At 45.6% G+C, this 25234-nt stretch overlaps 6 protein-coding genes across 6 annotated transcripts; 2 read left to right on the top strand and 4 right to left on the bottom strand.

The window, feature by feature from the left end:
• Positions 1-125: 125 nt before the first annotated feature.
• RhiXN_08712 (Transposon Tf2-12 polyprotein) lies at positions 126-1112 on the bottom strand (the record flags this gene model as incomplete). The annotated part of the gene is made up of 1 exon (XM_043328528.1): positions 126-1112. One exon carries the CDS (start codon positions 1110-1112, stop codon positions 126-128), a length of 987 nt encoding a protein of 328 aa, XP_043183913.1.
• Positions 1113-1750: 638 nt separating this feature from the next.
• RhiXN_08711 (Retrotransposable element Tf2 protein) lies at positions 1751-3160 on the bottom strand (the record flags this gene model as incomplete). Its single annotated transcript, XM_043328527.1, has 1 exon — positions 1751-3160. The coding sequence occupies one exon, from the start codon at positions 3158-3160 to the stop codon at positions 1751-1753; it is 1410 nt and encodes a 469-aa protein (XP_043183912.1).
• A 403-nt stretch (positions 3161-3563) lies between these two features.
• On the bottom strand, positions 3564-5093 carry RhiXN_08710 (Retrotransposon gag protein; the record flags this gene model as incomplete). The annotated part of the gene is made up of 1 exon (XM_043328526.1): positions 3564-5093. One exon carries the CDS (start codon positions 5091-5093, stop codon positions 3564-3566), a length of 1530 nt encoding a protein of 509 aa, XP_043183911.1.
• A 4497-nt stretch (positions 5094-9590) lies between these two features.
• On the top strand, positions 9591-12393 carry RhiXN_08709 (polysaccharide lyase family 8 protein; the record flags this gene model as incomplete). The annotated part of the gene is made up of 8 exons (XM_043328525.1): positions 9591-9751; positions 9815-10126; positions 10185-10528; positions 10579-10597; positions 10646-10796; positions 10842-10885; positions 10935-11109; positions 11161-12393. 8 exons carry the CDS (start codon positions 9591-9593, stop codon positions 12391-12393), a joined length of 2439 nt encoding a protein of 812 aa, XP_043183910.1.
• A 391-nt stretch (positions 12394-12784) lies between these two features.
• Positions 12785-15409, bottom strand: RhiXN_08708 (LysM domain protein; the record flags this gene model as incomplete). Its single annotated transcript, XM_043328524.1, has 14 exons — positions 12785-12801; positions 12852-12888; positions 12946-13003; positions 13065-13206; positions 13266-13358; positions 13410-13662; positions 13719-13791; positions 13836-13886; positions 13945-14022; positions 14080-14150; positions 14198-14257; positions 14315-14522; positions 14635-15217; positions 15265-15409. The coding sequence occupies 14 exons, from the start codon at positions 15407-15409 to the stop codon at positions 12785-12787; spliced, it is 1869 nt and encodes a 622-aa protein (XP_043183909.1).
• Positions 15410-15989: 580 nt separating this feature from the next.
• On the top strand, positions 15990-22540 carry RhiXN_08707 (chitinase; the record flags this gene model as incomplete). Its single annotated transcript, XM_043328523.1, has 61 exons — positions 15990-16137; positions 16191-16225; positions 16272-16331; positions 16437-16464; positions 16525-16623; positions 16670-16757; positions 16816-16935; positions 16990-17011; positions 17054-17178; positions 17231-17257; positions 17307-17389; positions 17443-17513; positions 17626-17649; positions 17699-17720; positions 17771-17791; positions 17842-17920; positions 17975-18053; positions 18118-18175; positions 18238-18347; positions 18401-18433; positions 18490-18515; positions 18568-18587; positions 18710-18769; positions 18821-18873; positions 18919-18996; positions 19050-19103; positions 19159-19184; positions 19235-19252; positions 19303-19326; positions 19379-19433; positions 19493-19562; positions 19612-19665; positions 19719-19733; positions 19783-19812; positions 19865-19927; positions 19977-20064; positions 20118-20187; positions 20253-20285; positions 20335-20396; positions 20447-20459; positions 20515-20547; positions 20606-20617; positions 20672-20694; positions 20748-20764; positions 20820-20856; positions 20911-20987; positions 21053-21058; positions 21106-21185; positions 21238-21255; positions 21303-21343; positions 21397-21407; positions 21461-21494; positions 21592-21666; positions 21720-21829; positions 21885-21920; positions 21973-22022; positions 22092-22102; positions 22160-22165; positions 22215-22309; positions 22363-22398; positions 22449-22540. The coding sequence occupies 61 exons, from the start codon at positions 15990-15992 to the stop codon at positions 22538-22540; spliced, it is 3144 nt and encodes a 1047-aa protein (XP_043183908.1).
• Positions 22541-25234: the final 2694 nt, after the last annotated feature.

Below are 25234 nucleotides of genomic sequence, written 5' to 3'. Positions count from 1 at the left end.
CAAATATGTCACGTGATCTTGATGAGTCATAAATATATACCAAAAAAGGAAACTATCTCGGAAAAAAGGTAGGAAATAGTAAAAAATCATGTCATGCCAATGATGGTCATGACATTACCCCCTCTTCAAGCTCCAACTGCATCAGGATGTTCCATGTGGAATTCTTTTATGGCTTCTTGAGCGTTACCCACATTATCCACTGCTTCCCACGAGTTGCTTCCTTTGTCGTATCCCTTCCACTTAACTAAATACCAGAGTTTCTTTGATTTGCCACGCCCTTTCCATTTGCTGTCCAGGATTCTTTCAACTTCATATTCTTCCTCACCTTCTTCTGTAATAATAGGTGCAGGTTGAGGAGGGTCGCGTCCATGAGGGTCAGGATGGAATTTTGTCAGAAGATTAATGTGAAAGACTGGATGTATGCGCATGGTGTGAGGTAGTTGTAATTTATACGCATGCAATCCAATTTTTTTGATTACCAAGTAGGGACCTAGCTTTTTGTGGCTAAGCTTGATGGATGGTCTATCGGTGGATATATTCTGATGACTTAGCCAAACTTTGTTCCCTACTTGAATTTCTTCTTCTTCTCTGTGACGTTGATCATAGAAGTGTTTCATCCTTTCTTGGGATATTGATAACGTTGCCTTGACTTCATCATAGCCCTTTTCTAAGAATTCTGCATGTTTGTCTGCGTTAGGGACTGACTCATCTGACTTTTGACCAACTGTAAATCTTGGATTATAGCCGTAACATATTTGGAAAGGGGATTTGCCTGTGGAAGTCTGTTTCAAATTGTTCAAAGCAAATTTGGCCAATGGTAATAGTGATACCCAGTCTGATTGACAATGATTCCCAAACATACGTATAAAGATCTCAGCCTCTTGTTGTATTTGTTCTGTTTGACCATCTGTTTGAGGATGGTAGGCTGTAGAATATGTAGGCTTGATGTCTAGCCTTTTATATAGATGACAAATAAACTTGGCATTAAATGTAGGACCTCTATCTGAAACGGTACTCCTGGGGAGGCCATGTAACTTCCAGATGTATGTGATGAATAAGTTGGCAATGTCAATAGCCAACGCTGTGGATTGGGTAGGAATAAAATGGACCATTTTTGAAAATCAATCAATCACGGTTAGGATAGCATCAAAGCCTTCTGAAACCGGTAATCCCACAATCATGTCATAAGCTATATCTTCCCAAGGGCGTTCAGGAATTTGTAATGGCTTTAGCAGCCCTACAGGAACTTGATTTGTTGGTTTGGACCTGATACAGGTTTTGCAGTGGCTGACATAAGAGTTGACAAACTTTTTCAGCAATGGCCAATAATAACTTCTGGAAATAAGTTCTAATGTCCTGGCTTGTCCTGGGTGTCCCGCCGCCAAGGCGTCATGCCTAGATTCTAGGATAAGGTTCCTAATGGTATTGTCTTTTGGTACAAAGATTTTTCCTTGATACCATAGTAGTCCTTCTCTTAATTCCCAATCCAAGACCTTTTCCTTGTTCTGGAGTTTGAGCAGAATCTCTTTTAGACGGTCATCCTTGTAAATAGCTTTGCCAATTAGATCATTGATTTCCTGATCCGGGGTGATTGATGCAATAAAAAGTTCCGGTTTCAGGAGAACTTGGTTCTCTACCCCCCTTCAAGGGATACTAAATCATAGCGCCGCAAAAGGATATTGGCCTTCTTATTCTGTGCCCCAGGCCTGTAAATGATCTGGAAATTATAGTCCACTAGGAAATTTGCCCATCAAATCTGTTGTTTATTCAAGGATTGTGATGTGGAGAAGTATTCCAAGTTCTTATGATCCATTAGGACTTGGACTGGTAATTCTGATCCTTCCAGTAGGTGGCGCCATTCTTTAAATGCCCTGATAACTGCCAGTAATTCCTTGTCAAAGATATCGTAGTTCTTTTCAGCTGGGGATAGGGATTTAGATAAATAGGCTACAGGGGCTAATTTCCCTTCTAGATTACGTTGAGATAGTATTGCTCCAGTGGCATAATCCAAGGCGTCACATTCCACATAAAATTGTTTTGTGGTGTCTGGTTGTAGAAGCAGAGGTGCTGATGTAAGACATTTCTTCAGACCATCAAAGGATTGTTGTTCCGCCTGTTCCCATTTCCAAGTACTATCTTTTTTGAGCAGGTTGTACAGAGGTCGTGCCATGTTGCCAAAATTAGGGATAAATCGTCTGTAAAAGTTTACAAATCCTAAGAATTCTTGGATGTTCTTGACATTCTTAGGTGTTGACCAGTTCATAGCGTCTGTAACTTTAGACTGATCCACTTCTATGCCAAATTCGGATATAATAAACCCTAAGTAATCGATTTTCTTGACGTGGAAATGACATTTTTCAATGTTGCAGAAGAGATCATTGTCTTGCAACCTTTTAAGTACTTCTCGTACATGAGCTTCATGATCCTTTTTGTTCAAAGAGAATACCAGAATGTCGTCCAAATAAATGATGACGTAGACATCCAGAAGATCCCTGAATATCTCATTCATCATGTCTTGAAAAGCCGCCGGTGCATTTGTTAATCCAAAAGGCATGACCAAATATTCAAATAGTCCGTATTTTGTTTTGAAAGCGGTTTTCCATTCATCGCCTTCTTTGATTCGGACTAGGTTGTATCCTGCCTTGAGATCAAATTTGCTAAAGATCTTAGCCCCTTGTAATTTCTCAATGAGATTCTGTGGCAAGGGCAGGGGATAGACGTTTTTCTTGGTCATACTGTTCAGACGCCAATAATCCACACACATGCGTAACTTCCCATTTTTCTTTTTAACAAATAATATGGGAGAGGCCATAGGGGATTTAGACGGGCGGATTAAACCTGCTTTGAGTTGTTTCTCAATGGTTTCTTTAAGTTCCGCATCCTCCCTTGGACCTAAACTGTATATGGGACCATGTTGTGGTCGCGCATCCGGGAGTAACTCAATGGCAATATTGTAAGGACGGTGGGGTGGCAATTTGGATGATTCTTCCTCAGAGAAGACCTTGGAAAATTCTTGATAAGGTAGTGGTATTTCTTCTACTGCCTTGAGTTCTAGGACAGCGGGTACAGACAGACAATTATTGGAACAATATAACAAGTTGAAAACGAGTGTATGTTTTTCCCATGATATTTGGGGATTGTGCTTTTTTAACCACAACATCCCTAAAACTAATTGATGGTTGCCAATATTGGAAATATGGCACTCTAATTCTTTGGTGTGGTTGCCAATGGTACATTTAAATCGAGTAAAGTGAGTGATTTGGCCAGAATCAATTTCTCGGCCATCAATAACGCGTAGTTTCTTGGGGATTGGATGTATATAGGTTGGAAGCCAATAGGTTTCTACTAAAAGAGGGTGGATGAAGCAAGAAGTTGCCCCAGAGTCAATCATGGCTTTTCCTTGAAAAGGTTTAGCCAAAAACTTGATTTTTGGGTTTTAGGAGTCTCACACGGATTTGCAGAGAACAATGCATATATTTGAGATGTATTACATAAAGAGAGTATTTCGAAATCATCGTTTACATAATGCAAATCCGCAAGCATACAGCCAAGTGCCTTACTCCTTAGTCGGCCTTGGCTTTTCCTTTTCCCGACTCTTCCTCATCAGAGACAACTTCAATCCTATTTTCTTCTTTAGGCCTTTCCCAAGACCATTTGACATTAGCCACATGTCCAGACATGGGCTTAGAGGGACAGTTGCGTGCAAAATGGCCCTTTCCGCCGCACACATGGCAGGTTAGATTTGCAAAACCCCTTCCATCAAGATCCATGGGGCCTGGACCCTTGCTTGTGGCTAACACCGGGACAGGGGCAACAATTGGTTTAACTGGGGCGGCCGCTGCAGGGCGCTCATCCTTTTTTAGGGAGGGGAATGGGACCATGGTGTCCTTGGATTCTCCATTCCAACAAACATTTGGCATATTGCCAGAGGTAGTGCAAACAATTGAAGTGATAGCGCCTTTCTTGGCGCGGCGGGTGGTTGGGTCAATCATATAAACATTGTCTCCCACATTGAGACGAGTGCGGGTGGAAGGGGGAATGGAAGTGGTAGTGGGGGCGGCGTTGGCAGGGGCGCGGACTGTAGAGACAGAAGGATGAGATAAGCGTGTAGATTCAATATGGTTTGCAATCTCCTCTGCCTTATCATAGACTTGTTGGGCAGTAGCGCGGCGCCATTGGAACATAGTTGACAGCATGATGTCCTTAATATTGTTTTGGAGGCCATCATAGTACTTATTGCGCAGGGTTTTGTCGCTATATCCCAGGGAAACAGAGTATTGTTGAAATTCCCGGGTGTATTCTTGTACCAAAGCCTTCTGCCGCAAGTTGTTCCATTTTTGGCGGTACTTTTCATCACGATTTGTGTCCACATAATGTTTAGTGAACTCTGCCCAGAATACATCAATATCTTCCAATAGTGGGACCGCTTCTCCCCTGAAAACCTTCCTTTCTTTATAGGGACGAACCCAATCTTCTGCTGCACCTTCAAAATATGACGTTACCCACAATATTTTCTCCTCGTGGGATCTATTTGCTCCTTTTGCCCTTATATAGGCCTGGCAGGCAATAATGAAATTGAGGGCGTCTTCTTTCTTGCCACTGAACTTATTGGGTTTAGCAAATTTCAAATCCGAATTGGAAGACGCAGGAGCGGGTGGGGGATTGGTGGAGGTGGCTGTGCCAGAAGGTGGAGGTGGGGCCGTGGGACGAGTAGTGGAATTGTGGAGTAGCTGGTCTTGCACAGCTTGAATGGAAGCGGCCGCTCCTTGGATTTGGGTGGAATAGAATATATGTTGATTTTGCGACTGGTTGCGATGTTCCTCAAGTTCAGCCCTTAACAATGCTAATTGATCACTTTGGGCTTTGTAAGCCCCTTGTAATTGGGAAAATTCTTTTTTCAAAATGATCATATTCTGGGCTACCATATCAAGGAGTTTGCAATCTGACATTTGATCAAAGGACATGGGAGAATAAACATGAGGCGGCACAGCCGCAGGTGCAGGAGTATGAGTTTGTGAAGAAGGGGCGGACCACCCCAATTGGATTTGGGAGGGAGTCAGGCTAGTTTCTCCCATCGCGCCCAAGCCAGGCATTGTCATATGAGACTGCAAAAATGTCGTACACCACTGTAAGGTGGGTACGCGCTGGTGGAGGTGGGCGCTTGTGGCCGTACTACTACACTGGCTTATGTAATCTAACTGACTAAGGCTAACTACTAACTACTAAGTTGCTTAAGGCGACGACTAACTATCTACTGTTGATGCGGAGGGGCCGGAGGCCTGGAGGTGTGGTAGGTTAGGTGAGGGGGTGAGTGCTACTGATACTACTTGGGGGCCGGCTACTTAGCTGGCTGGCTACCTTCTCTAATGTGTAAGAGACAAGGTAAAATTGACTTGGGGTGTCCAAGCAATTTTCCTGCTGTATATATAGATAAAACTACTAACTACATGTGGTCTGTGCGTGTGTGAATAGAAGCCTACATGTGAAAAGAGAAGCGTGCTGCGGACTGCGCAGAAGCATGGATTTCTCCTAAGCGCCCTTGGCACGGCATCTCGGCACGGCATCTCGGCATAAATAAGCGCCGAGATCACGTGATCGAAAAACAAAAGATATCAAGTCCGTAAAAAATACTAAAAATAACAGAAAATTCGTGCGATTCTGATGGTATAAGTTAGGGGGTTGTAACAGAAAAACTCATATTCCTTGTAGTAGTGGATACGCCCTTTTCCGTCTTGGGTGATATCCTGGATAGAGCAATGGAAGTTATCTAACTCTAGCTCTTTTTCCACCAATAGTTGGTCTTTTTCTTCAATACGCCTTTCTTGCTCTTCAATTGTGAGAGCTAGATCCCAATTGTGGGATTCAAGATTGGCAATAAGATTTTTTTGTTCTTGAAGGTCTGCCTCGTATATATTATTAAGGCGCTTGGCAAAGGACTTGTGGTGTTTGATGTGGGCTATTGTTTGGACGAGCCCTGGTTCCTCAATGCAAGCAATGTGTTCTTCAAGATTATTAATGCGACCGACTAGCACGTGATTGATGTTGTTGATGGTTTTTTTGAGGTAGAGGTAGCGGGTGACAATGGAATAGGGCCAAAAGATGGCAAAAAGAACAAGATCTAGAAAATCAAACACTAGGATGCGTTCCCGATACAAATCGGTACTCGATCAGATAGACAAAACGGGTTTATAGCGCTAAAATACTAACTGTTTGCTTTCCTACTAGCGTTAGACTATCCTTATATTGATATCAACAGCTGTGTACAAGCGTGATTAACAATCAGGTTTTTAGTAAGCGGAAGGTTAGCTGACTAACAGCGTATGGCTAAAGGTGCGGACACCCTGGTATGCGGACAATTGCTAGCAAGGGGCTATCCCGCAGCTTTACTGCCACTCGTATTCCTGTCTTTGATTATTACACAGGGGCTACAATGTGATGGCTTTTCAAGCTTTGGTGCTTATCCAAGCGTAGGTCTTGTTTGTCGACAGGAATACAAGTAAAGACTTGACCTAGTGTCACGACTCAGCTTGGACCTATGGTTCAAGGGGGCTTAAAGTCCGTGGCACTATCACCAATGGACTATGAGAAGGGTAGAGGGGCGACGAGGGCCCAAAGGTTATGATATAGGGGTAGAGGGCAACAATGGCCTGGATAAGATGCTTAAGTAATGTGCACTATAGCCAACTAAGGGCTTGGGCAAAGGGATAGGTAAGAGTGAGGATGAATTGACAAAGAGGTCAAGTCTTGCTGTTTTAGCAGCAACTTGACCTGGTTTAAATACATGAGAAGAGCCACATCAAAAACAACAATACAAAACAGTGAGTCATTTACAATTTCACATCATATATCAAATATGTCACGTGATCTTGATGAGTCATAAATATATACCAAAAAAGGAAACTATCTCGGAAAAAAGGTAGGAAATAGTAAAAAATCATGTCATGCCAATGATGGTCATGACACCTGTAGTAGTATGGCCATAAGCGCCTGCTCCCACCAGCATGTACCCACCTTACAGTGGTGTACAACATACTAGTACAGGAGCTCTTCTTGTTTGTTGAGTCTTAGTGGGTACAGTAACAACCAACACAAGGTTGATTACCTAGTGTCCTAGACATCTGGTAGGACACCAAGGATGTTGGTGCTTGTGGCTGCACTGTACAAATGAAGAGTTGCTTAAGGCAACAGGAGACCTATCTATGGCAATGGCCAACTATACTATGGCAACAAAGATGCTTAAGGTGTCAAGGAGCTAACTAAGTATGGTGACAAGCACACTTAAGGTGGCAACTAAGTAGCTAAGTGACTAATTACTGGACCTAAGGTCCTTGTACAGCTTGGGGATTTGACAAGAGGTAATCAACCTGGGTGTTACCATGGTTGGTTGGCCTCCTTATATATTCTACAAGCAAGCTATTTACAAACACATAATATGTAATACCTAATCCAATAAGAACCCCAATCTGCAGTTGGCCTTACTCATGTATATGTGTCACTGACATGTCATGGTGATGTTGTTTTGTGGAGGTGGCTATGTTGCTTGATTAAGCGCAGAAAGGGGACATGGCTTGGCGCTTAATGTATGATATAAGCGCCAAAGTCACGTGATTGAGAATGTTGTCCAATTGCCTTTGTTTAAATCCAAGAAAATGGGGATAAATTCCCTGGTATACATGTGTCTATGACAGTAGCAGGTGTAATCATGGGTTGTCAGCAGAGGAATAATAGGGCTCTATGGCTTAGTGGCCAAGCTGGTTCAATTCCAGCTAGTTCTATTTTCCTCTGTTTATGACACCAACCTTACAGTTGGTGTACAACAAATTTAAAGTTCATATGCTTCAAGCTGCATTGCATTGTTGCATATGTACAAAAGAAGCTTCAACTCTTGGCCCCTTGGTTTATGATGCTCTTGGTTTAGGACAGGATGATATGGATAGTACCACTGTGTTCAACAACCAGCTAAAGTCCAAGTAAACTAAGTTGCCATTGTTGATGAGCATCACTTCTAATTTTGAGGAACTAGCTTTCCTACCAGGGTAAACAATATCATATGCATGGCTGGAGCTACCAGGGAGAACATGAGCTGTTCCACTATATTGGGCCCAGACAGGAGCAATATATCAAGAGAGTTAGATATATCACACTTTTATGATTTTGTGTATCTCTGTTTCTTACATTTGATAGCTATGCTTCTATACCAACCATTTATTGTACAAAATTTGTCAAGTTGTGCCTTCAAGCTTGGGTAAGCTCATGCTGATCCAATCAATAGGATTCAACAATGGGTGTCATATATTATAAGTCTGAGAAAATTCCAGGTTGGGATAGTCCAGAACTGATCTGGACAAGGACAATAGACTCTTCAAGTGAAACTTCAGGGATTCCATTTTCAGCACAGGTGCTGCCTACTGGGATGTACCAGCATGAAATACAAAGATATTCCAATGATTACAAGGTGAGGATGGTTTGGAAATCTTCTCTTTGTTGAAGCAATTTTAGTAAGTATTCCAGAGCATTGTTCAATGTTTTTGGTTTACTTTGTTCTTGGCAGAGGTTGGAAGGCCATTCTTGCATAAGGTTAATAACTCTAACCCAAAAGCTCCCAATCTCTTCACTATTTCATCTGTAGTTATTGACAGCCAAAACACTACACAACCAGAGATCCTTTGACTTTAGTATGTAGTGAGCAGCATGGAAGATACCAGAGATCCTGAGCCCTAAATGTCAGATGTGCATCTTCAAAACAGCCCCCATCCAGACAAGCTCAGGCGTGCGCCATCACAGATCATCTTTTGTAGGCTTGGTCCTGATTAAGGGTTGTTCCAGATCCTGTTACTCTTCTCTTCATAATCATCTGCCTTATTGTCTTTACCTGGTTACCACCCAATACAATTTTTTCACAAAGTTAACTGGCTACGTCAGACTTCTACAGACTTAGGGATGGCTATAAACTATATTTAAATCTAGTGCGGTTTCAGCCCAGAAGTAACGTCTAATTCGGAGTGAGGGGAACAATATTAAGTCACTATTTACGATTGAGCAAAGGAACCCATCCTGACTGGTTCCATGCAGTCAAAACTTCTAGGAGACGTAAAAATTGTACGGCAAGCCTGATGACCCCTCCCAGTGCTCCTGGTCGCATATTCACGCATGCATGTGGGCATCGAGCATCTTACCCGTAAACCCCGAGGGGGTCCTTGTATCCAAGAAGAGCGATGCCAATTAGCTTAATTTATATTGCGACTTTTGCCTAATATTGCTCGTTACTGTCCCCATCGTCAACTTGCGTCTATCAAAGGTTCTATACCATCAAGCAATCAATAGCATCACAGATAAGGTTATTCACTCCAAAGATTAACGCAGTAGGCATGATGACAGCCAAAATCCAGGTAAATCATACGATGAATTAGGGATGGGTTGATAGCCTAAAACTTTATCATTGACCCCAGGCCAAATTGGGTTACGAGTCGTGGCTGTGTATTTACTCGCTTGCTTGGTCATGCTTATATAGGACGCGGTGCGTATAGAACATTTCACTATTGGCGTCTCGCGCCCCCACTGTCTCTCAACAGACTCATCTCCCGGCGACGATGGTTGGGATTCTAACAAGCGTCATCCAGGTGGCAGTGCTGTTGGGAGCTGTGTCACATGTGACTGTAGCGGGTGCTAATGACATTGAAACCATCTATGACCGCCGAGTAGCGGCCATTAACGGTAGCGTCAGTGCAAGCAAGACCAAGATTGATGGCCTGTCAGTGGATCATTCACTTTTCTATTAGGTGGATTATTTATTTTATTGCACTCGAATTCTTAGCCTCGACACGCTTCAGCCGAATGGCACATGGCCGACGATCAGCTATGTATCAGGATGCGATTCTCAGCGCTCAAGCTGGCCACCAATAGACCACTGGAACAATGTCCTTGCGATGGCAGTCGCCTACAAGGGAAAAACCGAGGGTTATCTCGAAGACCAGAGCTTACTTGCTGCCATCCGACTTGCAATGGGATTTTGGTTTTCGAACGAGATGAGTACGATCGGAGATGGAACTTGCATGGATCGCGAGTATCTCGAACCCAACAACTGCCCTTGTGGTACACCAGGTCTATGGGGTGCAAATTGGGCCAGGTTGGCTCGTCTCTATTTTACGAATACTTATACAATTTTTGACCGTTCCTTTCTGTAGCAATGTTATGCATGTTCCCAAGCGTGTCGGTCAAACCTGCAACACTCTCCGTTCCGAACTCTCTGAATCCGAGCTGGGGAACTGTACCCTAATAACCTCTCGCGCATTCTCGACTTTTTATCGGGATCCATATCCAACCTACCTGACAGGAGCGAACGTACTAGACATTTCCGTCATTGGTGTGGATGCCGGGTTATTGGAGAATAATAAAACTGGGAATGCATCCAGGATCGCCGATGCTTATCGCGTCGCCCAAAACGAGGTTTCTATACATCCTGGGGTTCGAGTAGACGGAATCAAGCCAGACGGGTCGTTCCAACACCACAGTGGGGTTCTTTTTAACGGTATGGGCTTGTTCGCGTAGTATCCAACGCAGCACTGACCATGGTCGTAGGAAATTACGGAAAAGATTTGTACGTAGATGGTACTGAAGTCCAAGAGGTGTACTGATCGACCAATAGCGCCAACTCGTTCCTTGCCCTCGAACTCATGGCACGCGGAACTCAATTCCAGGCCAATGGTACCGTGCAAGACGTATTCGGCTACCACCTAGATGGCTCGAGGTGGATGACGTTTACAAATACACTCACTAGAGTGGTTCATTGGGACTTTGTGAGTCGTTTTATTAGTTTATAGTATTCCGCTGAATATTATTAGAGTGTCATTGGCCGATACATCTCATACCCCGTTGCAGATTCCACGTAAGTACGACTATAGCTTGTATAAAAATGTACTAAGAGTCTTTCGTAGTCGTGCGTCTGCCGCCTTGCAAATGAACCTGGACGATGTAGCTCGGCTTGGAAGGGCTTGGGGCCAACAAGACCTCATCGGGTTTGGAACTTCCCTCAAAGAAGCTGCCAATGATACCAGTGTCAATTCCGCAAAATTCACTGGAAATAGGGTATTTTGGAGCTCTGACTATGTTGTAAGCATGCGCAACCGTTCGTTTGAATAAATTGAAAAATCTCGCCCCCAGGTTCACCGGACCAATGAATCGGTAACGACCCTGAAGATGCTTTCCAACCGCACCACTACTTCCAGATGCACCAACTCTGAGGGACCATACAGCTTTCACCTTTCGGACGGCGTTGTTTACACTTTTACCACCGGGGCCGAGTACGAAGACATATTTGCCGCACTGGATTACAATGCCATCCCTGGGATCACCACCGACTACAACGGGACCGTTCTCGAATGCGCGACTGTTGGTCAAAACGGTATCGATCCCTATGCGGGTGGCGTTCAGGCGAGGGATGTCGGAATGGCAGCAATGCGCTACATCAACCCACTCACTAATGCATTCAAATTCCACAAGGCGTGGTTCTTCTTTCCTCACAACGTTCAACACGTGCTCGTGTCGAGTGTGGAACAGACCAACACCAATTCTACGTCACCTGTATATTCTGTGCTTGACCAACGTCTCCGCTCTGGCGAGGTATACATCGACGGCTATCCCGTGTCGGAGAGCGTAAATGAAACCGAGGCCGAATTCCTCTGGCATGCCGGAACTGGTTACAGATTTCCCGTTTCTCAGGGGTGTTCGGCGGTGATTTCAGTTGGTCTTGAGACCAGAACTGGTGATTGGCGTAAACTTGGCGTGAGCCCAACAGTCGCAACTCCCAAGGATATATTCACCGCCTGGATCCCGCATGAAAAACACACATTCGATCTCTCACCCAACGCTACGGATTCTGGTCCTGGCAAGTATGTTCCTGCAGAGTACTCGGTCTTCCTTGCTACAGAAAGCTATGAGGATTTCGAAGACAAGGCCTTGCGACTTCGTCCACGAACGATTGCCAACACCGAAACTGTTAGCGCTGCTATCGATTCCAGTGCCAAGGTCCTTGGAGCGGCATTCTGGAAGGCTGATGGTGGATCGTTCACGGTTAGGGACATGGGCATCAGGGTCGAAGTTGATCGCAACGTGATAGTCATGCTCGAGTTTGATGATGAGAGTCATACTAGTGGTAGAGCGAGCGTGGCTGATCCCACTCACGGTACCGGCAAAGTGAACATCAAGGTTACTTCGATTACCTACAAAAGACGCCACCACCCGAGGGTGATAGGACACCATGGCGAGCGCATGCCTCTGATGAGGCGAACGGAGACCTGTACTCCCTCCAGCGATGGGTTTGTACTGACCCTAGACCTGCCCGAAGGAAATTTAGCTGGGTCTACCGTGACCAAAAATTTCTCCCGCTTTGCTTGATTTCGGCATGTGTAAGGACTTGGACATTTTGCTATCATTTGCACCTGCTTTGAGCTCATGCCTTGATTGCTATTTCTCGGATGTACATATGCATTGATCTAATTGATTTATTCCCCCATGCGATTGTAGCCGTTGCTTCCTGTTTCCCTTGTGAAGATATCTCCATCGTTTTCTAGCCATGTATTGTTTCATTTCCACTTGTGGATATAGGAAAAAGCGGCTTGAGTCTTAGTTCAGTTCAACGTTTTTACGAGTAAAAAGCTTGGCTGGGTAGAAAACCAGCCGCTTATCCTTCTCAAAAATCTCAAAGAGACTTGATCGTTTATACAACAGCGACGGTAAATACATTCGCTTGGCTTCATATCATAATTTTTTGAACGCATACACGGTATCAGGCAGATACGCAATCTAAATAGGGGTTATATAGACGTACGATATATGATAGAAGTACCACTTACAGGCTACTCCCAATTGAGCGACGCAGTCGGTACCAAGCTGCAATTCTTATCAGTAAGGGCCCACAAGCTCCGAAGTTCATTGATGGATACATACATCCGGATTCCACTTTTGCAAATCAGGAACCGTGCATCCTTGGTTCTGGCATATCAAACTACAGCACCACCAGGCCGTCAGATCCTCAAGGATTTAACATAAAAAGTGCTGGGACGTACTAGCAGTAATCTCCACTCTGGACAGTATACCACTTGCGACAGCTGCTCGTCGAATTGGGCGCAGCGTTTGTCGGACGGGGTACACCTGTCGACGTGGGCTGTGAGGAGGTAGTCGAAGGTACAGCGCTCGTCGCCGTCGTGTCTGAAACGGTCGGGTAGGGAGGGTGCCGGTTCGGGTAGCCGTGCACCACGTCCATGTACATTCCGAGTCGTCCGGGCCTGGGGTGAGAGGGGGCATAGTTGCCCGTGGAGGGGGGGTACCGGTCGAAGTGGTAGTGGTTGGCGTGCCTACAGCTGAGAAGACGATCAATCCAAGTATTTTGAGATTTTACAATGTGCGCCTACGATCGCCCCAGACGCAGTATGCGGAACCAACGGCCAGGTTCGTGCACTGCGAATTGAGCCCCGCGTTCCATCGATAGAGGTCCGTGAGATTGGCGACTTGGGAATACGAGATTGCGGTACAGGTGTCTCCAGAAACGGCAGTGTAGTACTGGTAACAGTTCTTGGTTGTACCATTGGCGATGTTGCTCGGGGCAATTGCATACGAAGACGGAGGAGTGCCCTTGTTCACCACGTACACGCAATACGCCGTAGCCTAAGAACAAATTCATAAATCTACTCCAAAATCAGTTGCAGAAATATGTCGCTCACCGCCCACAGGTTGGTACACCCCGCATTAATCTGCGGATTCGCAGCCTTGAAATCGGACAAGGTGATTCCCTGGCTGAGGACAATCGTGTTGCAGTCTCGCCGGGCTGGACGACATACCAGCGACCGCAGTTGGTCGGGGCGCCGGGGGCAGTACCGGTCGGCGCAGGCCTAGAAAACTAAAACTCAGCGAGGGGACAAATGTGGAGATGGGGGAAGGTGAACTGACGTGGCGGTGGTGATGAGTGTCCCGGTCGGGATCCCGCTTGCGGCTGACGAGACGGGCGAGTATGCACCCCCGGGCGTGCTATAGCGGGTTTCGAATGAGTACGAGTTTGGATCCGATGTTTTAAAATTTGCTTACCGCACGCATATGTTGACGCCGGCGACCAAGTTACTACAATACGGGTCCAGGCTGGGATTCCAATTCAATAACTATAGCCAAGTTCATTCAAAGCACCACGAAAAGAGGGAATTAATACCTGAGCCAAAGTGACCTCTGCACCCTGAGCAGCAATAATCGACTGGCAGGTATCACCCGACTAGACCCCCAAATCGTCAACACAAGAAACCCGACTACACCAAGACCATTCCCTCACCTTGACTTTATAAGTCTGACAAGCCGACGGAAGACAGAGCACCTGCCCGACCTGGATACTCGTACACCCAGGCAAGATACTATTGATCGAAACCAGATCGTTGGTGCCCACATTCTGGGACTCGGCGATCGCCTGACAAGTGTCGCCCGATTTGATGGTGTATGTTTTCCCGGATTGGCAAGTCAACGGGCCGGGATCCGGGGTTGTCCTAAGCGAGCCACATGAGTATATATATCAAACAAGATATCAAACAAGTAGTCAAAACGCCAGTAGCCGATCAGATTTCCTAATATTAAAGATGAACCGAGATGCGAGCTCACAAGTTGATATACGCGTGACCCGGATCGTTGATCGGGGTTGTGATCTTGCATTTGGACTGGATCGTGGGCCAGACGGTGGACGCGAAGGTCGGGTCGTACCCGAATACGGATTGTCCGGTCTGGACGAGACTTTGGATGTTGCACGATGAGCAGAGAACGGACGGGTCGAGCGTTTCGATCGGGGTTTCGGTTGTTGTGCCTGGCCATGAGCTGTTGAAGACTGTGTTGCACCATACGCCGGTCGTTCTGGTGTTATGCTGTGTGGTTAGTCTAGAGAATAGGATGGGGGGGGACTTGCGTGTCTTTGATGCATGTGGTGTTGTAGGTGTATAAAAGGTTGTCGGCCAGGTATGTAATTGGGAACGTTGCGTCTGATCCCTGGATGACGACCGAGGTGCCGCACGCCGTGGCGACCGAAGCACGGTACGATTTGAGCTGGGGATGAAGAGGAATAAGATCCCTGAGGGTTGAGATTCGAGAGCACTGACCGAGGTATAGCACGCCGGAACGCATACTGTGTTCAGCTTTTCAACGGGCAGCAAGGCTCCAGCTGCGCCTTTCCCAGAGCCACATCGCAAGCAATCTAATAGTCGAGGTTAGATTGGATCTATTTACAATAAGGTGAAGGACCCACCGACGCATTCAACGCCTTGCCGCATGCAGTCGTCGAGTTGACGCCTGCTGGGAAATCAGACTCGGCCGGGTACAGGTTGACAGCGGCCTCGGCGACCGAGAGCAAAGCTGAAAAAGCCGCAAGCAAGTGTATGCACCCCATGGTGAGCGCAGACGGTAGAACAGGAGGGGGGGCAACCAGCAATATGGGTTCCGATCTCCTCTCTCCCCCAGCCATGATAAAATGTAGGACCTGTCATTAATTGCGGATAAAAATTAACCGACGAGCCCGACGGGCGATTACTCGATCGAGACTGCTACTCACACGAAAACTTCCAAATCAAGAGTCTAGACATGACAAGGCTGTGCACCCATCACGAACTTTATGAGCCGAAAGTAATCCTGAACAGATAGAAGCCGGTATGAATTTTTGAGTTCCATGAGCGGTCATGATCGAAGGCGGAGAGCTCAAATAGTAGGACAGAAATAGCGTTCGGGGTGATCGGAACGCGCCAAGAGGCAGATTTTATTTCTCATTCCCTTTGCAAAGAGAGAGATGGAGCATATGGACGCATTCTTTCGATGCGAATCAAGTTGGATTCGAATGATTTTGAGGAGCCCGGTATGGCCGACGATCTTTCATTTTCAAGTCAAATGAGCAAGAGTCAGGAACGCAACTCATATATGAGCGAGTCGTTCGAGGCTCGGGGACTGGTGTTGTGTTTCCTCGCATATCGGCAGCCATGAAGCTCCGTCTTGTCGCTGGGTATCTGGCGCTGGTCACTGTTGCGTCGCTGTTCAACTCGGTGTATGGCGATGACTACTCTTGTTCTGCTGCTAAACCTTGTTCCAATGGGGCTTGTTGCGGTGTTTCTGGGTACTGTGGATATGGTATGTCGATCATCGTTTGGTCTGTGCGTGGCTCATGGATGGATCGACTGTAGGACCCACGTACTGTGGAACCGGATGCCAGTCAAATGTGAGCTCGTCGACTGTCCCATGAAACTCACTCTACCTCTGACTAGTGCACTGCGACCGCGGAATGTGGCCAATACGCCGCCGTCCCAGGCACAAAATGTCCTTTGGTAAGCCTCATCATAAATTGCTTCCGCTGGCCAAGATTCCGGAACTCGGAACTTGAATATCAACGCCAAGTTTTGATCACATGATCTAATTAACCGCTTTTATAGAACGTCTGTTGTTCTCAATATGGATTCTGTGGACGAGTGAGCGAGACATTTCAGTTGTTTGAATGTGGCTTATGCTCTGTCCTGTTAGCGCCCGAGTTTTGCGATGTGGGCCAAAAGTGTCAGTCTGGCTGTGGTCAGCCGTCCAAACCATCGGGAAAAGGATATTCGGCTTCTCAGCGCGTTATTGGTGGGTTGCAGTCGGATTCCTTACGATTCGTGCTAACTGTCCCTAGGTTACTTTGAGTCTTGGTCTGGCACTCGCCCCTGCGATCAATGGGACCCAACTATGATCTCCGCTACCCAGATTACCCATCTCAACTTGTGCGTTTCTCAACGGTCTTCACTATATTGGGATCGCTTGCTCATTTCTACCCATCAGCGCCTTTGCCTTGATCGACTCTTCTAATCATATCACTCCCTCTGCTCCAAGCGATGTTAGCTTGTACAAACAAGCCATGTCGTTAAAGGATAGCAATCCCGACTTGAAAATCTTCATCAGGTGAGATAGCCACGGTGTCTGCGCATCAACGCTAATGCACATTTGATATCACAGTATTGGCGGCTGGGCATTCAATGTATGCATGTTTATCGAAATACCGCTAATGATCATTATCTAGGATCCTGGTCCGACTCAGAAACGGTTTAGCACAATGGCATCTTCGTCTGCGAACCGAGCGACTTTTATTTCTTCTTGCATTCAGTTTATGAAGACTTATGGGTTTGACGGCGTCGATATCGACTGGTGAGTACTCGTCTGTCATCTTTATCATTTTCTGACGTTTGACGATCATCAGGGAGTACCCCGTTGACGATCTCCGAGGGTATGTATTGTAAACAAAGCAATTTATCCTTCTCTAATGTTCCACATAGTGGCGTCCCCGCAGACAAGGCGAACCTCAATAGTCTCTTGAAGGAGTTCCGAGCTGCGATCGATAGCTCAGGTGTAGCATATGGTGCGTTTTCTCCAACGCTCTACAACTGGCACCTTATTCCTCTATCATCCTAGGTCTGACGATCACCACTCCGTCTTCATACTACTATCTCGACACTTTGACGTTGCCGAGATTTCCAAATGGAGTGAGTGTGAACCTTTGTGATTTAGGATAAAATTTAATGATCCCTTTTTAGTTGACTGGGTAAATATGTTGTTGGGCTATTTTGGCTTTGTTGCTGATTGTTTTTTCGGTAGTTCAACCATATGACGTATGACTTGGTATGTTGTCTTTCATCATCTTTGAGCTCGCAATCTGATATAAGAATAGCACGGTGTTTGGGATAAAGATAGTGCGTCAGACTCGTACCATTCGTATCACAACTAAACTTTATTCTCCTAGGCAAATTCCTTGGTCCCAACGGTAGGTCCTCTCAAACCCATTCATTAGTCAGATTAATTGACCTGCCTTAGTCAATTCGCATAGTAATCTCACGGAAATCGACATTTCGATGAATCTCTTTTGGAGAAACAACGTCCCTTCAATAAAGTGGTACGTACAGTTACAACTATGAAGAGTCTCGTGGGTATAATTAGAAATCCTTAGGCTCTGGGACTTGGGTTCTACGGTCGATCGTTCCAGCTCGCTAGTTCTTCTTGCACAAAACCTGGGTGCACGTTTACCGGTATGCTTGTCTCTATTTCATACTTTTATCATCCTAGTTAACGATCGTTTTCGGCGTGATATAGGCCGGCCAAAGCAGGCGCATGCACCGGAGCAGCAGGCGTACTCTCCTACTCCGGTACGGTTCCAAAACTCCAGCATCAACATAACAATATGACACCAACTCATGTATTATATTATGGTAGAAATCCAAGCGGCGATCAACGGAACGTCCGGGAAACGAAAACGCGCGTCGGCGAATGTTGTTTGGGACAAGACGGCGGCTGTCAAGTATGCTTACTGGGGCGACCAATGGGTGAGTTGTTGTGTTGTTGGTGATGATGGTGTATGCTCAGGCGTGTCTTTTAGGTTTCTTATGATGATGGGGACACGTTCAAACAGGTGGGTTTAATATTGTTTGGTGCGGGACGATATTGACCGGGGGGGGATTGTTTTAGAAAATTGATTATGCGAATAAATTAGGGTGAGTTTATATTTTGGGGGGATGGACGAGTAAATGCTAATGTTCGGGTTAGGCTCGGAGGCATGCTATTTGGTATGACGATTACTGTGACTCCTTGCGTATCGAGCTAAGCGTTATTGTATCTTAGGGCGATTGACCAGGGTACGATTTACCAGCCTGTCAATATTATTGTGACTGACATTTATAAATTTTAGATACGGGCAACTATGATGCTATCAATGCTCTGGGAAGCACCGTTGGAGTCCAGAACACAAGTGAGCAATGTGCCCTCTATATATTGGGAGCGACTGACTATTCGTACAGAGCTCGCATCAAGGCCAACGGTCAGAAAAACGTGAAAGAGATTGACAATTTACAGGTATGTTCGCAGTGCTGATTAGCATGTTACTCACATCGGATGAAGGGAACCTGTCGTCACACCACATGTTCGAAAAACCCGAGTTGTCCATCGGGTTCTCTGCAATCGCCACAGGCTCGAAACGTGGGTGATTTCTGTCTATCGCGTAATACTTTGAAAAATTAAACTCTTGATAGCCGAAACTCACCGCTCAGTGCCCCAAAGGACAAAAACAGTTGATATGTTGTCCAGTGAGTTTTTTTAGATGAGGTTGATCGTTTTAGGACGATGCTAAGATGAAATCAGTCGAATAATATGCCCCAGTCTTGCCGGTTAGTCATATCCATTTCAGCTTGTACTCTTGCTTATAGCATCCTTCCAGATGGGCTGGTGATCCTCCGTACGTCCACTTGTTTTATTCTCCTGTATATTTGTGCTCAATTTCAACAGAAACTGTCGAACAAAGGGATACTGGTAAGTTGTGCTATTTCTCAATCCAAGCGATTTATTCCAACCGAAATCGAAGTAATTCCGACGAAGAAGAGGTCACTCGTGATAAATACGGTAGTGGATCCTCCATGGTATGTTTCACGTACAGCACCGTCTAGGCAGTGAGAACTGATCATCGTTCCTTGATCAGTGTACTCAAGGCGACAGGCCGCTGTGTTGCACACCCAAGAAAACCGAAGCTGCGGACCCTCTCAAGTTGTGTATGTGCGAGTACTATTTCTCGCAGCACTGGTATAATATCAGCATTAGGTAAATGGTTTGGAACCGCTCCGGGGTGTAGCGATGGATTTTGCAACGATCCGGGTGAGTGTATACGCGCTGCCCCTGAGTAACCTTAATTTATACATGGCTGGTAGCATATCCCGTACAAGGTATGATAAGAGCCGTGATGTTCCTGATAGTGAGCTTACATCCTTCAAGTTACTACCGGGAGTGGGCTGGGTGGAAATGGTACGTATATCTTCAATTTTTAATTTTTACGGTTGTATAACCTTTAATAAAGGTCAATATTGTGCCTTTAATCGAAAAGTGCTGTGCTGCCCTTCAAGCAACACGTATCTTGACTGTAAGTGCTACTAGCCGATATAACAGACCTTGTGCTCATTTTTCACTAGGTGAATGGGTCGGAGGTGCCGCTTGTATCAGCACGAAATGCCCATCAGGCAAGGTCTCCATTGCCAGCGACGCCGAAGGTGGCGGAGAGTAAGACTTGTTTAAACTTAAATGCGGCTTGGGTTTAACAGTGATTATAACAGCATTTGTTGGATTGGGACCCACCGAAACTATTGTTGTAGGAAGCCAACGGGTCCAGTACCTGACAAACCGGTGAGAGCGTTCCTTTGCCAATTGAATCATCCTTGCTGAATCGATATCTGAACTCGTTCATGAAGCCGACACAAAATGGTCATTGGGGCTCTTTGACTGTGCGTCGTGCTCTTGTTTGGGTAGCTTATTAGTGACCTTTCATGCTAGGATGAAGGCTGCAAGAGCGATGGGTATCGTCAGTGGAGCAGTAAGTTGCTCGATATATCCGGGTAAGCCTTTTCAATCTTCACCTTAAAATCGAGACGCTAATCGCCAACAGCTCTTGGGAAGAAGTAAGGTTTTCATAATTTGATGCATGCGCAATAATCTCATTAAATTGAAATCAAGGCTTGTGCGAACCACCCCGCAGTGATTAAGGATGTAAGTCGAGTGTGTTCGAGATATATGACTCATGACTCATAAATTCCTTGTGGTGCAGACCTATTTCTTGGTTGGTCTTGAAGTGCTTTGACCCACTTAAATAGTCTCTGACGGTGCAGTTCAGAAACCAACTAGCTGTGATAAAAGGTGAGTCACTGAGGAAAATTACGATACAAATCTTCTGATTTTATACTTTAAAGTGTTTTCGGAATATGGGGTAAGCAAACCTTGAGTGAAGCAACCCCGTTGCTTATATCACGCGCTCTATCTAGGGAAATTCTGGGTTCCCGATGATAAATGCTGCAAATCGTACGAAACCCTTCTGCGCTCAATGAAGTTTACTTATTTCCGATCAATAATCAGATCGAAAAGAGCTCTTAGTCCAGCACATTTCGGAATCGATGAACGTTCTTTGGCACCTCGCGCGGGCTGTGGCGCTTGTAAGTTGCATCAACACTGGTAACCCCAAAGTCTAATAATCTATGATATCACGCTCTGCCAACAGCGTCAGGTATGCTCTCTTAGCTATTTCATGGGAATCTTCATAACCACACACAGGATTCGTAAATCCGACTCCTATCAATCCTGCAAACGGAGTCGTCGCACTCAGTGTTTTCGAACTTTTGAGGTCGTCAATGGTTAGTGAATCAAAGAGCGTTAAGCATTCAAGCTAACAGTATAGTCGATTAGATACGGGATGCGCTCCAGGTAGGTAAATCCCAGGTTATATATCTTCGAAACCTGACACTCGGTAGCAAATGTGGAACTATGCTTTCCCCGCGCCGAACTCAGCTCGGTACGTATGTCGCCTCCAATCGTTGTTCGTTTAGCTTACCTAACTCAAATTAGTGAAACTGGATGTATGATCACTTCACCTTTATATACATTCCTGTACTAATTGAATTGCCTCAAGTGTTTGTGTTTCAGGTAACCGCCTTTGTTGCTGAGTATGTGCGGACCACTAATTGCGAACCACGTTCAAGCACCGGACACGGCCTAATGAAGTAAGTATTTTAGGTTAACTTAAATGATATAGCTAACTAGATCTCAGCTCTTGGTTTTTATCGGATTCGAAGAACGTGGGGGCTTGGCTCTACTTGATCAACGCTACCCCGACCCGTGAGTTAATATAAAACATGATAACAATGGCTGCTCACAGAGTGTTTACCCAGCAATCAAGTATATGCATATAATATGGGATCCCCTGGAGCTCACCCAGGGGATTTGATATATTGGCCGCAGGGTCAAATGGTTGGCACACTGGCCGACTACACGCTGATAAGTAAATATATGGCAATATTATCATCGAAAAGCCACTAACCACAGCCCTTGTCCAGTGGTTGCTCACTCACACCCATTCCTACGAAACCTCGGTTAGTTCGATTCAACCACTAAGTGTTTCCCAATCTCACAATTGCTATTCAGGGTATGGTTTAGACCCACAACCCTCCGAACCTGATCACATACAGGCATGGGTGAGTATAGTTCTCGACTTTTGTAGATTCATGTGATAATCCGTAACTCCGGGGGGCCTCTATTGATAGCGCTATGGAATGTAAGCATGCTCCCTTATATAATCAATTCTCAACTAATACCTCATTTAATTTTGTAGCCCTTCGTAGGTTTTACGGACCACAACTATGAGTCGTACTAATGATCCTTTGTAGAATCGTGGTTACGAGATTAGGAACTTACCTCGCTGGCCCCTCACGCCGAGTCGCTCGTAGTGGTCCGAATGATAGGACATTAACAAACCTTCTTGGTGCGTCTCTTTCTCATTTTCTTGCAATGAGTAATGAATGGTTCCCTCCTTAGACTGGGGAAATCCTGTATTTGAAAGACAATATTGGGGTAAGTTGTAATTCAGGCAAATAGGGCGCACCTAACACATTTCACTACAGTTGTCCCGCAAGATCAACATCCACAGTATGATGAAAACAGTTATCATCCAATTGCTGGGAATGCCGCATTTACACCAGTTCGTGCTTTGTAAGCATAGGTCCTATCTATCACCCAAACAACCTTGACCCACTTTAAAAAATAGCTATCAACTGGATGAACCTACGAATGGACAGCCACTGATGGTTCCTGGTTTCGTGCTCATATCTCCCAACCCACATAATCAGAATGAGCAAACTGGCCCAGGTCCTGGACCTTAGTGATGCTCTCCGAGATTTCAACGCACACTATGTATTTCAATGAATTAGTCGAACTTGATATTGATAATCAAATAAAGCTAGTCTATTATTGATGAGAGTATGCGACTATAGAACATAGGAGCCAGCGCATAAGTGATACTTGAGGATGCTATTTTTGATAGTAATCAAACCGAACGTCTTTAGCGCAGCCCTTTTCTGCGTAAATAACCAAGGGGAAATGCCGCTTCACCGCGTTAGTTCTCGGGACAAAAATGCGCAATGATACTACTGGTGTTTGATTTAGCTACTATCACCAGGTCCCACCCAAAAGTTGAGTGATAAGTCAATAAGAGCAGTAAGGTCATTTGATATCCCGTTTGTAGGAGCTCTCAGATAGATAGTATCTAGACCTGTCGACAGTTCAAGGTAAGTGTGAGGTGGGGCGACGTAGCCGCACGGCCAGCACTGGAGCTACGAAACCGGCGTTTCGATATCACGTGGGCGCCGACTCACGGAGCGGTTTCGAACATCGACCACATCCGGCCAACGGACCAATCGAGCAACGTGCCTGTCGTCTCTCCCCCCCCCCGTCCCTGTCACCAAGTCTGCCGAGCGCAGTTGGCCCACCCGGCTCGCGAGTCATGCCCATGTTTCGGGACCCGGGTCCGGCATCCTCCACTGCCGGTTGGACTCGGCACTGTGGCGGCAGGCTGCTCATGTAGGCATATACGCATATATGTGGAGGTCTCGGGAGCGAGAGGCCCCAGGGTCAGTAGTGAGCATGTCAGTTAGTGATGCCCTAGCTTCTCCCACCTACGGACCATCAATTTATACATGAGCGATATTAGCATTCCAGACAGAAACGATGAGCTAAACTCTGATTACATTTGAGGAAATCCGAGTATCCATGAAACGATGGTTGTGAAAATCAGAACTGGTCGTTTGTCAATTGTTCATTGGCGTGGTTATATAACACATAGAGGCAAATATGTTGGTGCCTTTGAATGATGATGCTAACGAGGATGATATAGCACAAATAAATCTGTCAGTATCAGCTCTACTCAAAGAGTGAAAGGTTAAAACTTCACTTATTCTTATTGAAAACATGTGGTGCACCAAACTCTAAAACTTAATACCAAAATTATAGCCCCCATAGCTCACAACTTGCCGTGCGGCTACTACGGTTATTAGATAATACAAGCTGAAAGGAGGATAGCCTAAGCCAAAGTCATAATCCAAGCTCATTTTTCTCTTTTACAGCTTCTTACTATCCATAGGGGTGGGTATTCTTGAGCTACATGCCAGTCCCAACGTCATGCCTTCCAGGGGGTGACTTTTCACCACGATTTTCGAGGCAAGGCCGTCTGCTGTATCAACCATGAAGTAAGAGCAAAGTCATTGTTTCAGGGAAATAAGTTGCCCTGCGAGCTCCGACGGAGTACAAACCTTGAAGTAGCTCCTTGTCCAGATTTCAGAACTTGACGTTCAATGTCTTATCGCTATATCTCGGGAAGCTTGGCTCAGCTGGCAAGGGGCGTCAACAAGTTTCGAGAGGGTCATACATTATTGAGTACGACGGTCCAGAAAATAGGCCGAGCCAAGCAAATAGCTCTCAATTTTGTACAGACGCCGAACAAACTGCATCCTTGATAAATGACTCGTACACGTTTCAACATCGCAGGACGGCTGACCCAGACATTCTCTGCGGGTGTGTAAACCACATCAACAAAATTCCGCATAGAATCTCCTCGGGAATACAGGAAATGGAAGGTACAATCCGGTTTCGTATTTTCGCGAAAAATCCCCGCGTTTGCTTTAATTGCTGATAGAACGTTGTTCGCAGAACTTCGAGTGACCAGTCAATGCAAGCTACTAGATTGTCCTGGAATTCGCTCCCAGCGACTCAAGTAAGTGGTTTCAAGGCACGTCGGCTGGTTGTAATACTTGCCAAGTGCAATGACCAGCGGTTCGGCGGTTGATTTCCATTGTCGGACCACTGATTTTGATTGAACAAGATGCACAAGTATCTAAGCGATATGATATGCGCGGCAAGGCATAATTGCATCAGATGAGCTTGGAATATCCATTTGTTAACAAAGTATTCGACTACTGATGATCGTTTGAAATAGGTCGCCAAAGTACCGGCTTCTATTATAACCAGTCCGTTTGAGTAGTCTACGTATATATGTGTAATAACGTTGACCAGACATCTGTTGAGTTGCCACGACAATCGACTGGTACTTTTATAACCTATCTCATTATTCCGCGTACACGACAATGCTGCTCAACCAAACTGGCAACAATTCAATTCACAGACAATAAAAACGTAATACACGGAGGATATCAATCACCTCGGGGCATCGTACACCGGTCATCATTAGAGCAGAAGGAAATTGAGAGTAAACTGGGACGGAAATTCGGAATTGGCGAGCGTAGAGTAGAAGTGGGAAGCGGTAGGTAGGAGGTAAAAGTTAGGGATATAGAGAGTAAATGAATAGAAGCAGACAAGCCGTATATCCTTGTTAAAAATTGAAAATGAGAAAGAGTGG

This window comes from Rhizoctonia solani, chromosome 10 (assembly GCF_016906535.1).
Source record: "Rhizoctonia solani chromosome 10, complete sequence".
In the NCBI taxonomy this organism is placed as follows: domain Eukaryota; kingdom Fungi; phylum Basidiomycota; class Agaricomycetes; order Cantharellales; family Ceratobasidiaceae; genus Rhizoctonia; species Rhizoctonia solani.
The sequence above is the reverse complement of the archived record's forward strand: the minus strand, read 5'-3'. Positions and strand labels throughout refer to the sequence as shown.